Source organism: Lycium barbarum, chromosome 7 (genome assembly GCF_019175385.1).
Source record: "Lycium barbarum isolate Lr01 chromosome 7, ASM1917538v2, whole genome shotgun sequence".
Classification (NCBI taxonomy): domain Eukaryota; kingdom Viridiplantae; phylum Streptophyta; class Magnoliopsida; order Solanales; family Solanaceae; genus Lycium; species Lycium barbarum.
The window spans coordinates 125,070,446-125,085,967 of NC_083343.1; the positions used below are offsets into that span (position 1 = coordinate 125,070,446).

At 32.6% G+C, this 15,522-nt stretch overlaps 2 protein-coding genes across 2 annotated transcripts; one reads left to right on the forward strand and one right to left on the reverse strand.

Annotated features, from left to right (window-relative positions):
* Positions 1–735: 735 nt before the first annotated feature.
* Positions 736–2,145, reverse strand: LOC132601893 (uncharacterized). Its single transcript, XM_060314945.1, has one exon. The coding sequence runs from the start codon at positions 2,143–2,145 to the stop codon at positions 736–738; it is 1,410 nt and encodes a 469-aa protein (XP_060170928.1).
* Positions 2,146–3,741: 1,596 nt separating this feature from the next.
* LOC132604187 (catalase) lies at positions 3,742–9,281 on the forward strand. The gene is made up of 8 exons (XM_060317565.1): positions 3,742–3,900; positions 6,036–6,132; positions 6,764–7,041; positions 7,315–8,091; positions 8,465–8,554; positions 8,659–8,726; positions 8,814–8,907; positions 9,002–9,281. Exons 1-8 carry the CDS (start codon positions 3,886–3,888, stop codon positions 9,059–9,061), a joined length of 1,479 nt encoding a protein of 492 aa, XP_060173548.1. The 5' UTR covers positions 3,742–3,885; the 3' UTR covers positions 9,062–9,281.
* Positions 9,282–15,522: the final 6,241 nt, after the last annotated feature.

Genomic DNA, 15,522 nt, shown 5'->3' on the forward strand with positions numbered 1-15,522 from the left:
TACTGCCACATTTCATAAGAAGAACCCTGTGATCTGATCCTGTTCTTGGGAGATGTCTGATATTTACACTAGGGAATTGCTGTGACCATTGATCATTATACATGACTCTGTCCAGCCTCATCAGGATCCTCCCTCTCAATCTTCTAGCATTAGTCCAAGTGAATTTATCCCCAGAATAACCATCATCCATCATGTTGCAATCTTCCATACAACCTACAAACTCCAAACTTCTGCTAAGTCTATGCTATCTTCCCCCTTGCTTCTCCTCAGCTTCCATGATGTTATTGAAATCTCCCATTATAGCCCATGGTTTGTTTATGTGACTATTTAGGGTGCTCAAGTCCTCCCACAGTTTTTTTCTCTTCCTAGAAGAAGTTTTAGCATATACTATTGTTACAAAAAATCCTTCAGTGTTACTGCTATGCTGAATTTCCAGAGTAAGCTGTTGATTGCGATCACTGATCACTTTACATCTGAAATCATCTTCCCATAAGCACCATATCTTGCCATTTTTGTTTGTAACAGCATTAGCAAAACCGAGTTTTCTTTTGTATTTATGAATGTTGTCCTTGTTGATGACAGCATTGTGTACAAAAGGTTCTGGTAGGGCCACAAAAGTTGTCTTGTGTATCTGAGTGATTTTTTTGAGTCTATCAAAAGCTCCTCTGGAGCCTATCCCTCTTATATTCCATATGATCGTATTAATCATAGGAACTGCTCAAAAGTGTTTTTTTTTTATCCTCTTCCCTTGCCTCTGGTGACCATTGCAGGGGTTGAAGTACTTGGTTTTTGTTTTTGTTTCTTTTTTCCAGGAATCTCAGTTCCTCTGGGGGATAGATTCCCTTTATCCACAGCCTCCTTGATCTGATTTTGCACCTCACACTCCATATTCGGTTCTGGTGCAAAGGCATTGATCAGGCTATCAGCCACTTCTTCATCTGATAGGCTATCAACATTTTCTTGTTCACTTTTCATGTCTTTATTGAACTCGCAGTTATCAGCCTCTTCTTTCTTGTCATAACTAGAGCCAGTTTCTGATTTCTCAGGAAGTTCCTCGTTTGCATCAGTGCCAACATGCTTCTCATGTATCTTCTTCTTCTGGTTAGTTCCTGGGACCATAATTTCAGATAGAGTGTTCTCACTGCTTTGCTCTTGTTCTTCCTCCTCTATAGGTTGTCTAGTATCATCAGCTATGCTCTGAAATGCATTCTGAATTTTGACTGGAGGATTGATAGGAACAGTTATTTCATGAGTACTGTTTTCCTCCTTTTCACTGGTGGTGATAACTACCACAGTTTTAGGAGTCTGATTTTCCTTTGTATTGTCTTGCTGTTCCTCTGGTGTTCCTGTTCCCTTGAACTTTCCACTCTTTTCTACATTAGTATGCTTCTTCTGACCCTCTACTTCATCAGTAAGTTGTTGTTCCTTACTAATAAATTGGTTACTGTCCTGCTCATTGCTATTTCCCTTTTCTTGGTCTTTCTCCACTTTTTCCTTTTCCTCCCTCTGATTCTTATCCTCATTTTTATGATTCCCTTTGCCTTTATTTCTTACTACTTTTAGAGCATTCCTTCTTCTTCTTTGCTTTCTCTTTTCCCTGTGTTTTCCCCCTTTGGTCTTAGCTGCTTGGGTTTCCACTACAATTTCTTCTATCTGTCTATTTTCTATCTCTACTTCAAAATTGCCTTTTCCCTTATTGTCTCTATTTTTGCTTGTCTCAGCCTGATCTACTATTTCCCGATTCTCTTCATCCTTATTCTCATCGTTTTTCTTTTTGGCAAACCTACATTGCACTAGAGAGTGTCCTATTTTCCTGCAATGTGTGCAGAATTTTGGAACACTTTCATACTCAATTTTTTGGTAAAAACCTTTGAGAGGGTGTGATTCATCCTCCAAACCCACCCATATTTTGTCAATTTGTGGTTTCGTTAAATCTACTTCAACCCGGACTTTAGCCATGCTAGGTCGAGTTCTACTGCTTGTAGCAGCATCCATAATCAGAGGGGTTCCTATCGGCTCTAATATTTGTCTCACATAATTCCATGCGTGGCAATGAAAAGGAAGTTTAGGAAGGAGTACCCAAATTGGAGCCATTGGTGAGTCTTCTTCCGGCTTGAAATCTGGATGCCACATTTGGAGCCACATCTGTGCTCCATTGATTTCAATTGATCTCTTGAATTACGTTCTTTGACAATCTTCCTCGTTGGTGAAGTCTATGAACACTGAGTTGTGGTCATATGCCCCAATTACAGCTGCTTCCTTCAAAGTAATTTTTTCCAAAAACATGGACCGAACTACATCGATCTGTGGTCGCCCCTTTAAAAATTTTCCAATCAAAGTGAATTTACACTCATTAGCCATGACTCCGTAGTAGTCTTTGGATTTGAAGATGACAGCAGCTACCCCGTTGTGTTGGGTTCTTCTGGCTTTCACCGAAGAGCATCCGAACTTGTTCACCGATGGTGGTGGTTTAGGTGTTGATATTGTGGTCGCATAGGTTGGTTTTTTTGTAGAATCTTCACGAGGTATTGTCGTCCCCATGGTAGGGGTCTGTTCCCCCACCGGACGCGCCACTTGGGGGCCGCCGGGAGGCTCCATTGGGCCGCGCGTGGATGAGACGTTCCTGAACGGTAATATAAAGTTCTGGTTTAAGAGGAGAGAGAACAGAGCATCTCAACTTGCTTGACTTGCAGCTGTGTTTCCCGCTGCTGACATCTTAACACACTTACTATATGTTATATGCTTTCTAGGCAAGAAGTTAAAAAAAAAAAAATCAAGTTAAGGTTGTAAAACCCGACTATATTTACTTCTCGAGAAGAAGTGACAGAATCAAATTTGTGTGAAAGAATCAAACATGGCGTTCATTTATTGACAATTTTCGAAGTCTTTGAAAAATATGTTTTTCAGGATGCGTTTGGAAAATATTTGAATAGAAGTTAAAAGAAATTACTGTTAAAGTTGAAATTGCAAAAAAATATAGTGGAAGTTATCCAAGGTTCTGTGTTTCACTTGAAAAAAACAATTATGAAGGTTGAAAATTTGTGAGCGGAAGCTAATGTTTTGAAAAAACTTCACTTGAAATACACATTCCATTATTTCAATACGTATTTCACTTGAAGTTCAAATAATATTTCACTAAACATAAAACTTTATGATCAACCCACTGTCTGTAAACTTCATATCTTGAAATACTAAAAAAAAAAAAAAGTAGTACGACTAATTATTCTATGGCGAAATGTGTACATTTCTCCTTCTAAAAAGTTGCAATATGTTTTTTCTAAAAACTTCAACTTAAAATACACATATTCTCAAAGAATACATATACACAGTAGTACATTATAACATAAACGCTTGGTATTTTGGTAGAAGTGTACAACGTGACAAGACTATAAGTTTTAGCCTAAGCTCCAAAAAGAAATTACCATCATCAAAATATGTAGCTAGATGTTGATGCTTGTCGCCAAAATTGACTAAGTTTCTCTTTTTTTATTGGGGTTTCGTGATCCAACTCACTAAGTTCACGTATTATGTATCTTTTCATTTTTATTGGATCAAGAAATGCCATGAATATGGAAAAATGTAAACATACTAGGATTGATCATTCGCTTTATCATCTTACAGCTATCATGCACTAAATCGTATCCACTTGAACAGTACCATTTTTAAAATTTATTTATTCTAAAATAATTTAGTTTTTAAAAAAAAGAATATATCACATTTCATCAACATTATGAGATTTTTACGTGTATCTCAATTTACTTTAGTGCCCTCTACAGGTTATAAATAAGTTGCCCTTTCTCACTCTTAGCACACTCCAACCATAACACTGTATATCGATCAAAAGGCTCTCTCTCTTCAAACAATTCTCTTCTCGTTTCAATCATTATGGATCTTTCTAAGGTATCAATATTTTGAACACAATAGCTTTGTTAATCACTGTTTATTGATCCTTTGTTTTCTTAATTAGTTCTTGTGCAATATTTGATTTGGTAGTATTATTGGGGTTCGATTAATTTAGATTCGCATCGCGTAAGACTCGTTAAAGAGAAAAATTATTTTTTATTAAATTTTTTTTTTTTGGTACTCAGAGCTCGATCACGGCGAACACGAGACCTCTCATCAAAGATAGTGGGATCCTATCATTTTCACCATAATTCTTGGGGCATTTATAGTTTACTTATCTTTGTTGAGATGATACGTTTAAAATAATCTCTTATGCATAACATGAATTACAGTACTAACGATCCTTCAAATTTAAGGAAAAAAAGGTGGAACACCAGTTTGTATTTGGACATAAACTTTATATGGAGAAAAAGTTTAAGTTCTGTGAGTGAAAATCAAACTCAACTTGCAAATAATAACTTTTGTATTTGCAAGTGGACAACTTCGGAAAAAGTCATTTAAACTAACAATTTAGGTTATATATATTGACACTATAAATTTCCTTTGCATGTATTTTAGTGTATGATAGCAGGTTAGTTATTATTTTTATCAAAGTATCAATTAATGGTTATCACAAAATTTACTTATAATAAATAATAAGTGATCTAACTGTATAGATCTTAAATTATTAACATAATACTTTGAGAAAAAAGATTTCGAAAAATTACTACATGAAAATTCGTAATTATGCATATTATGAGTGCAAAAAAGGATTTTAAATTGAAAAAAAAACCCCTCAAATTCCTTTAAAATTTCAGAAAAAATCTAAACACCCTTATATACATAAACAAACATCACGACACATGTGAAAAAATAATTTCTCAAAGGAAATTTTTGTCACGTGCTCTCACGCCTCATTAAAAAGAGAAAATATTTTTTTCTTAAAACAACGTACCAAACAAACTGTCTGTACTGTGCTGAAGTCTCCATTTTCCGTACAAGTAAATTATATTTCTGTCAAAATAACAACAATTTCGCTCTACCAATACTCTATATTATAGATATAATTAAAGGGAACGATAATGGATAATTTTGAGCTTTTCCTCACATAGAAGGAATCATTTGTTTGTAGGCTGAAGTGGTGAAAATATTTCTAAATTATTATTTTAGTCCTCAAATTATTGCCATACTTAAAAACACTTCTAATTTTGGCAAATTGAATTTAAATTCGCCCCATGTTGTCACATGACACAGTAAGAAAATGCCAAGTGGACAACGCGTGGATTCACGTTGCTGAGGTGTCCTAACACGAGGTGAATTTAAATTGAGTTGGCCAAGATTAGGAGTGTTTTTAAGAGGGTCAATAGCTCAGGGATTAAAGTACACAAACGTGTCAAGTTTAGAAGTGTTTTGACCACTTCAGCCTTGTTTGTACTATAAATTGTGTTGTTTGAAGGTTTTGGAAATTGACAAAGCTAAAGTTGTGAGCACTCCTTTTTGCATATTTGGTTGTTTATATAGAGGGAATCTAGCCTTAAAGCTATGGATTCACGTGATCCCATTAGTTTTTGATATTGAAAAACTACTCCTATGTTCCACTATGTGTTATACAATTCGAAATTCGAGAGTTAAACTTCTTTATTTTGACAGTGAATTCGGACATACAATATTAAATTTTCTTGTAAAATGATTTAAATATTTAGGAACTATATAAAAAGTATAAAAGTCACAACAATTAACAATTTAGAATATATAAAAGGCATACGAATAAATCACAATTAAAGATTTTCTTGTTTGACTCTCGAAATCTAAATTGTATCACATAAATTGGGACAAAGGGAGTACTAAATATCCATAAATATTTTATTTTTGAACTTAGTTATTACTATTGTTTATTAATCTATATTGCTCAGGCCCTTAAAAAATTATGTATGCCGGACCCTCCAAAAGTTATGCATTTTTGAAGGATCCGATACGGGTGTAAAATTATTTTTGAAGAATTCGAGCAACTTAAATAGTTATTTAAGATTGTTGTAGGAACTATAAACTTTAAATCCTAGATTTGTTAGTATATTAATGGTTTGAACTATGAGAAGTATAGTGGATTTTGTTGGAGTTGATTTGGGAATTAAATAATTAATGTTGTTATGCAGTATCGCCCATCAAGCGCATATGATTCGCCTTTCTTGACAACAAATGCTGGTGGTCCTGTGTACAACAATGTGTCTTCCTTGACTGTTGGACCTAGAGGTATTTTTTAATCATTCTCTTATGTAAACTATTTATTTCTACTTATGTGATGGACAGCTTTTTTAGAGATCCCCCAGACACAACCATCTTGTGTAATCATCTTATTGAATAATTATGCTTTTAGAGGGGAAAATTTGTTCATTAGTCTCATTTCATCAATAATTTCAAAATATTTCATTATAATTCCATTTTTGGTTAGGGAATCATGTCTTAGGTGTCTGGTTCGTTAATCGGATTTTAGTTCCTTCTTTCTTATATAATTACAATATTAAGACGTGGTTAGTTCATACTTGTTCCTCCATAACAGTTGTCAGCATAAAAAATGCAAGAATTATACGAATATATGTTTGGTAGATGATAGATGGCAAACATACTTGATGGATCACTTCTAATTTTCATATTCTGTCTTCTTAAATAATCTTGATCAGTTCAGTTGTAATAAACCTTGAATTAAATATTCATATTTCCCATTCAGGAGGAATCCTCTGTTTTAACAATTGTTGACTTTATGAGATCAGCACAAAGTTGGTTTTCGCTATCTAGATGTTCTAAAGACTTGCTAGTATAAGATTTTGAACATTATCCAATCTTAGTCAAGTGATCAATATCTCAACTATTATATTTTTGGCAGGGCCTGTCCTCCTTGAGGATTATCACTTAATAGAGAAGCTCGCGACCTTTGATCGTGAGCGGATACCTGAGCGTGTTGTTCATGCTAGAGGGGCCAGTGCCAAAGGTTTCTTTGAAGTCACTCATGATATTTCTCATCTTACATGTGCTGATTTTCTCCGAGCTCCTGGTGCTCAAACACCTGTTATTTGCCGTTTCTCTACTGTCGTCCATGAACGTGGAAGCCCCGAGTCCATCAGGGACATTCGCGGTTTTGCTGTCAAATTTTACACCAGAGAGGTAATTTACCTCATCAAATTGTGTCACCTGAACATGAACTTATTGCTTTATAATTACATATTTGGACCGCTCAAAAGAATAATAACAAGCAAATGTATAACTAGCAAATTAAGTGTATATATAACCAGTGTATAGGTTTTGTATATTTTGGCTAGTGCCCGTAACTAATTTCAGCCGACAGGCCAAAAAAAATGAAAAAATGTGTTTGTTCAGTTGTATTGTCCTGAATTAGTGCCTCTTAATTTACTTGTGTATCTTGTTTTTATAAATCAGGGTAACTTTGATCTGGTTGGAAACAACGTCCCCGTCTTCTTTAATCGTGATGCAAAGTCCTTCCCAGACACTATTCGTGCACTGAAACCGAATCCAAAGTCACACATTCAGGAAAACTGGAGGATCCTTGATTTCTTCTCTTTCCTCCCAGAGAGTTTGCATACGTTCGCCTTCTTCTACGATGATGTTTGTCTCCCGACAGATTACAGACACATGGAAGGTTTTGGTGTTCACGCCTATCAATTAATCAACAAAGCTGGGAAAGCACATTATGTGAAGTTTCACTGGAAGCCAACTTGTGGTGTGAAGAGTATGACAGAGGAAGAAGCTATTAGGGTTGGAGGTACCAATCATAGCCACGCCACCAAGGATCTCTACGATTCGATTGCTGCTGGAAACTATCCCGAGTGGAAACTTTTTATCCAAATTATGGACCCTGAGGATGTAGACAAATTCGATTTTGACCCTCTTGATGTTACCAAGACCTGGCCCGAGGATATCTTGCCATTGATGCCAGTTGGTCGATTGGTATTGAATAGGAACATCGATAACTTCTTTGCTGAGAACGAGCAGCTCGCGTTTAACCCTGGCCATATTGTCCCTGGTATTTACTATTCAGAGGATAAGCTTCTCCAGACTCGGATATTCGCATATGCTGATACTCAGAGACACCGTATTGGGCCAAACTATATGCAGCTCCCAGTTAATGCTCCCAAGTGTGCTCATCACAATAATCATCGTGATGGTGCCATGAACTTCATGCATCGCGATGAAGAGGTACTATGCATCCATCAATTTGTGCTACTTTGTTTTTCTTTACGTTGCCTTTGTTCAAACATATATCTTCATTCTCCTCACCACTATAAGGGTGCCCGTGAGCTGATAACTTGGCTACGAGAATTAACCTAAATAGTCGCCCACCCAACCGCTTAAACTGTAACAGCAGGCAGATGGATAATATATGTATAATCCATGTATATAACTGTGTATATTCGGTGTATAACATACATATACCTGCTAGGAAAGTAAACAATGAGTCATGCTGGCTATTGTTTTTAAGAACCTAAGGAGTTTTTGAAAATCATTAATCGGACAAGGAAATTTTCCTGTTTCTATTAGTACTCTTCTGATGTATAACTAAATGTTCCAGGTGGATTATTTGCCCTCAAGGTTTGATCCTGTTCGTCCTGCCGAGCAGTACCCAATTCCTTCTTGTGTCTTGCAAGGAAGGCGTGAAAACGTGAGGCCAAGCTTTTTCTTTTTGTTCGTCTGAATAAATGAATTGTGTTTTATTAATCTATGAATGAGTTTAGTTTTCACTTACAAATATTATTGGTTTTTTAGTGTGTCATTCCGAAAGAGAACAACTTCAAGCAGGCAGGGGAGAGGTACAGATCCTGGGCACCTGACAGGTAATTTGGTTCTTCTATCATATTAATATCGCCAATTTTCCGCCCCGTTAAACACATGGGGATAACTTAGTATCCTTGTTATTTCAGGCAAGACAGATATATCGCCAAATGGGTGGAGTCTTTATCTGATCCCCGTGTCACTCATGAGATACGCAGTATATGGATATCCTACTTGTCTCAGGTTTGATTTTTTTTCTTCTTTCGTGTGAATTCTTTTATACTAATTAAGGGCGGTAATTCAACAAAACCAATCTTTTTGTGTGGATACATTGCAGGCTGACAAGTCTTGCGGTCAGAAGGTAGCTTCTCGTCTCACTGTGAAGCCTACAATGTGAAGATGAAAACAGTTGGAAACGTTTCAAGTTGCAATGCCTAAGGACTAGTACAAGAAAACGTTTGTGTCGTGCTATAAACTGTACTCTTTTTCTTTTTTCCCCCGATAATGTTGTATTTGTACCAAGCGTTGATGTCTTGTGTTTTACTATGATGATGTTGGAACCCTGAATAAGTTGTAAAGTTGTATGTTCACAACTATTATGAACATCTTTCTTTCTACCTCGTTTCACTTTTGTTATGTCCTGGCGGGTACTTGTTGTTCACTTTGGCGCTTGAAGTGCACATTCTCAATTCAATACTACCACTTTCATTTTATTATCTCAGCTCGATTATATTTGAACGGTTTAGACTAATACATATATTAATTAAATGTGTATTATTATCCTATTATCTTATTTTTCGATTTTATTATTACATAATCTCTGTGAACATGCTTCACATGTTATCCTAGACAATCATAACAAAAGATATTAGATAATTTAGTTAAGTTTTGGCGCGTCTTTATTTTCTAAAGAAATAAACTTAAATCATAAAAACTAAAATATGTTTTTTCCCCCGATAATGTTGTATTTGTACCAAGCGTTGATGTCTTGTGTTTTACTATGATGATGTTGGAACCCTGAATAAGTTTTTAAGTTGTATGTTCACAAGTATTATGAACATCTTCTTTCTTTCTACCTTGTTTCACTTTTGTTATGTCCCGGCGTGTACTTGTTCACTTTGGTGCTTGAAGTGCACATTCTCAATTCAATACTACCACTTTCATTTTATTATCTCAGCTCGATTATATTTGAACGGTTTAGACTAATACATATATTAATTAAATATGTATTATTATCCTATTATCTTATTTTTCGATTTTATTATTACATAATCTCTATGAACATGCTTCGCATGTTATCCCAGACAATCATAACAAAAGATATTAGATAACTTAGTTTAGTTTTGGCGTGTCTTTATTTTCTAAAGAAATAAACTTAATCATAAAAACTAAAATATGTTTTTTTGAAAACTTGTGCCCTTCAATTTCAGTCAGCTTTCCTCACTTCACATAATAGTCTGACACTTTGCGTTTGACATTCATGTCTTTTAATAATAGATACTCCTTACATTGTGGATTTAAAAAGTATATTAATGGAAAGAAATCATTGGTATGATTCAAAAATCTAAAAAGAAATAGGATTAAGTTCTAAGTAGTAATTAAATAGGTTAAGTATTCCCAATTCCTAAAAGTGATATGTTAAAAAAGGGGAAGAAATAGAGTTAAGTTCCTAATAATAATGAGATTAAGTATGACCTAATTTCGGACGTTCTTTTATTTGTAGGTATAAGAAGTAGGATGCTACTAAAATGAGTTAAGTTTAGTAGTAATAGGATTAATTAGTAGGTCGTCCCAAAAGAATACCTAACGTTCTTTTAGCTTTTTAGGTTTAAGAAGTATATTAAAGAAGAAAATAGGATTAGCTTTCTCAAATTTTACTTCACTGAGATTCCGAAATATTAAGGATAGCTGGGACTAAACCCGTCAACCGGTTCGGTTGAACCGGTTAAAACCGGTAACCGGATCGGTAAAAACCGGAACCGGTTCCGGTTAACCGTTAATTCTTTACCGGTTCGGTTCCCATTTTTTTGAAATTGGAACCGGTTAAACCGGAACCGGACCGGTTAAAACCGGTGAAATTAAAAAAAAAAAAAATTATATATATATATATATATATTAAGTTATACATATATATAAGCTATATATAACTTAAACATATTTATATATATTAAGTTATATAACCTAAGTATATTGATACATATAAGTATACTATATATTATAAGTATATTTTTAGTATATATATATATATATATATATATATATATATATGTAATTTATACATATATAATGTTATATATAACTTAAACATATATATATATATATATTAAGTTATACATATATATAAGCTATATATAACTTAAACATATTAAGTTATATAACCTAAGTATATTGATACCTATATTGATATATATATAAGTATATTCTTACTACATTTTAGGTATATATATATATATATGTGTGTGTGTGTGTGTGTGTGTATTTTAGTTATATATATATATATATGTGTGTGTGTGTGTGTGTAAGTTATACATATATAATGTTATATATAAATTAAACATATATATATATATATATATATATATATATATATATATATATATATATATATATATATATATATATATATTAAGTTATATAACCTAAGTATATTGATACATATATTGATATATATATATATATAAGTATATTCTTACTACATTTTAGGTGTGTATATATATATATTAAGTTATACATATATATAAGCTATATATAACTTAAACATATTTATATATATTAAGTTATATAACCTAAGTATATTGATACATATATTGATATATATATATATATATATATATATATATATATATATATATATATATATAAGTATATTCTTACTATATTTTAGGTATATATATATATTAAGTTATACATATATATAAGCTATATATAACTTAAACATATTTATATATATTAAGTTATATAACCGAAGTATATTGATACATATATTGATATATATATATATATATATATATATATATATATATATATATATACGTATATTCTGTATTGCTGACTTGCTGTTAGCCTGTTAGTCAGTAAATATTTAAACTTTACTTATAAACTTGTATAACATATGTAAATATACCTACAATATACTAATAAATACTATGATATATATATATGTTTTTCTTGTATATTTATGTAAATATACCTAAATATACTTATAAAACATGTTTTTTTTTTTGTTTTTTGTATTATATATATATATATATATAATACAAAAAAAAAAAAAAAAAAAAACATGTTTTGGGCACTTGGAACCGGACCGGTTCCGGTTTGCGATTTCAAACCGGTTAAACCGGAACCGGTTAAATGGTTCCGGTTTTTTATCCAGAAACCGGCCGGTTCCCTAACCGGTTACCGGTTAAACCGGTTGCCAGGTATAGCTGGGACATGAGAAGTTGAAATTTGATTGAGATTAGAATTTTGTGTAAGTTAATATTAAGGTAAGTTTTAAATTACAATTGTATCCAATATAATTATATATATTTTGAAGCAATAATTTCGCGAGAATAGTGAATTTAGGTATAATTCCTTTTACAAATTTAATCAAAATTGGAAGATAAAAATATTTTCATATTATAAACAAAGTACTTTAATATTGACCAAATCACAAAATTAAAAGCCTTTTTCTTATTGTTTTTTCCATTGCTTTTCTTGTTCTTTTTTATTTTTTGGTATGCTTGTCTAGCATTTCTAGAAAATCTGATATTTCCCTCACCCTCTTTTCTTTCTTCCCCTTTTTCATATTTCTCTGTTATTGCCTTTTCAAAAAGCAGAAACTTTACTCCTTCTCATGCCTACAAAAGTACAAATCCACTCTAATTTTCTTCTTAGAATTTGCTCCAATTTTCCCAAAGTTTGTTTTTGGCTATTTCAGTATTCTATTCCTCAGAGCATAAATTGAATATCTAATAAAGAACTTTTAAAAACACACAGGAGAAAAAAAAAAAAAAAAAAAAAAAGGAAATTAAGTATGGAGATGCAAAGAGTCCAAAAAGGAAAAGGAGAAAGTCATAAAATTCATTCGGGTACATGCCTGTACAAAATATACTTCTCTGAAAATCTTCTTGATTCTCAATTATTGTACAAGTCCCCGAATAGAAGAAAAAAAAAGTAGTAGGAAACATGAGTTTCTAAAAAGAAAACCTTTTCAAAAAGACTATAACATCTCTGATTTGTTTGCTTTTTTTTTTTTTTTTAAAATTCCTTTTTCGCTACTTATTTTTCCTAGTCCTTTTTATATAACACTCTTGCCCGCCCCAAGAGGACTTACTATTTTTCTCTTTATATGTAATATCTTGAACGACAAAGTAAAAGGTCTACCTTGGCAATAAAGACGTTATTGAATGATATATTCATTGCATGAAATGCCATACTCAATTGTCAGCGTGAGACCCTGTGAGCCTATTCAATATCAATATTTGCGGCCAAAATGAAAGTGTAATATATTCTACTGACGCTTTGCAGAAAGACTCCCAGAATAATAAACACAATACTGGCCTTAAAATTGGAACCATTGGTTGCTTCAAAGGGGTCTTAAGGGTTGTGTTGTCTATTACGTTTAAGTAAGGGTTATGGAAGTGATATTGGTCGCTCACTAACCAATATGACTTTTGGACTTCTCAAAATAAAATGAAGGGAAAAGCAAGAAGAAAAGGACAAATTTGTATCAGAATTCTCTAACTGTGCTTAATGGAAGTGATAAAGGGTAATCCGGTGCACTAAGCTCCAGCTATGCGCAGGATCAGGAGAAGAACCGAATACAAGCGTTTATTCTACGCAGTCTTACCCTATATTTTTTCAAAGATAAAATGTCAAGTTGAGAAACATAATAGATGAACTTGGGAATAAATACAAACTCAAGGCAAAAGTGAGTTTGGAGCCATAGTATAGATCCGATTTAGACTTTTCTTCCCACTGTTTTTGTAAATTTCTTTGCCCGAAGGTATAAGACAAAACAAATAGTGACAAAAAAAAAAAGTGACTTGAGCAATACAAATACTATGCTTCGTTCACTGAATTAAATGCATAGACAGGTGTTGATTGGGGAAGCGGATAGAATAGGGGTAATGTGACAACAGGAGAACCAAAGAAATTTTAATGTAAATAATTGTATTCGTTCCCAAGTACGTGACTTTTGGAATTATAATACAGAGTAACGTATGTTACCTTAACTGCATCGTTTCTTTGATGGTGCCGTGTCGGGTTCTAGGTTTTAAAATAGAAAATAGTTATTTAATGAGAGAAAATAGGATAAAAATCCTAAAAAACAGAAAAAAATAAATATTAATATTGAGTTTTTAGAGTGCCACATCACCGGGCCTATATATATATATATATATATATATATATATATATATATATATACAATTTACATGACTTCATGTCTATTGTATTTTCTTTTCATACCTGATTTGATATACCTTAATTACTTGAGCCGATGATCTATCGAAAATAGCTTTTCTACCTTTATAAGATAAAGTAACGCTATGTACACACCATCTCTCAGACTTTTGTGGGATTACATCGGGTATATGTTAGTTGTTGTAGTGAGCGGGTACATTGCAATTGCTTTTATGTGTGATAAAAATTGGAAAAGCAAAAGTACTTAAACGAAAAAAAGAATATAATAATATATCAAGTTCTGTTTAACCTTTGGTAACTACTAACGAGTTACCTTTGATGTTTTGCATGGTCTGGGGTATATATTCTGTGATTATTGTAATTGGACAAACTGTTTAGCTTCTTTCTCAAAGCACAATTCAAACCATCGTGTCTTCGAAAGTTTTTTTATTTTTAAAAAAAATTGGGTCTTCGAAAGTTATCACAACATAAATTAATTTTTTTCTCTCCTCTATTTTCTTAGAGAGTTATCATAGCATTACTATATATTAATAATAGAACCACAGATTTTTCTGTTTTACCTTTCTTTGAGAGTTATTTTTTTCTCTCTGCCTCTTTTCCTATTACTCTAATAATTATGTCAACGGTAAAGGCATAAAGCAGAGTAGACAAATGACCTTAAACCCAACCCCTTGCATAAGTGAGGAAGGAAAATATGGTTGATTGCTTATATAATCACTCTATTATTGAAGAATGTGTTAAAAAAATATTAGTTTTTATTTCATAACAGAAAATTCATTTAACTATTATAAATAATGCGACAAAATTGCTTTTCATTATTTATAAAAGAAAAAATTGTTTTATTATTACTAGATGACACAAATATAATCCTAGCTAGAAAATGTACTTCCAGCAACTACTTAATGACATGGACACGATATTAGAAGCCTAAATATATGAAACAAAAAACATAATTAATCTAATTAGGTGGAATATATACGTTGCAATTTGTAATTGCCCAAACAAAATGTCAGTTATACACTGATATCTTATATACTTAATCAAATCCGATACATCATCCTTTAGGGAGGCATTAATTTCACTTTGAACAAGAATAGTGAGTTAGATCGCTCATAAAGTATCAATATGTAAATGATTTTTTTGAAAAATTATACTGTACAATTTATGTATTTTTCTCTTCGCTGATAGGTATTGGGGAGCCAGCAAAACAGTACTGCCAAATAAAGTTGAACAGTAGTTGGTTTTTGACGTCTTTTTGGTAATTGAATCAGTGAAGTTTCAATTTCTAAAGAAAAATATATATAAAATAAGAAAGGCCAATACAAAAGGGCGAAGGCCCCTTAATTAGATCACACTCTGGTTCAGATATTTTCTCCAACACAGCGATAAGGTTCAATGTGGGTTCTCTCCCATTATTATTATTCGTTGCAATAATACATACAATACAATATA

What these genes read in the sequence shown, in the direction of transcription:
- LOC132601893 (XM_060314945.1), bottom strand. Translation starts at nt 2,145, where the DNA reads ATGTGGCTCCAAATGTGGCATCCAGATTTCAAGCCGGAAGAAGACTCA.
- LOC132604187 (XM_060317565.1), top strand. An exon ending in TCAAATTTTACACCAGAGAG is followed by an intron (nt 7,042 to 7,314) that starts GTAATTTACCTC and finishes TTTATAAATCAG; the next exon opens with GGTAACTTTGATCTGGTTGG. An exon ending in TCATGCATCGCGATGAAGAG is followed by an intron (nt 8,092 to 8,464) that starts GTACTATGCATC and finishes TAAATGTTCCAG; the next exon opens with GTGGATTATTTGCCCTCAAG.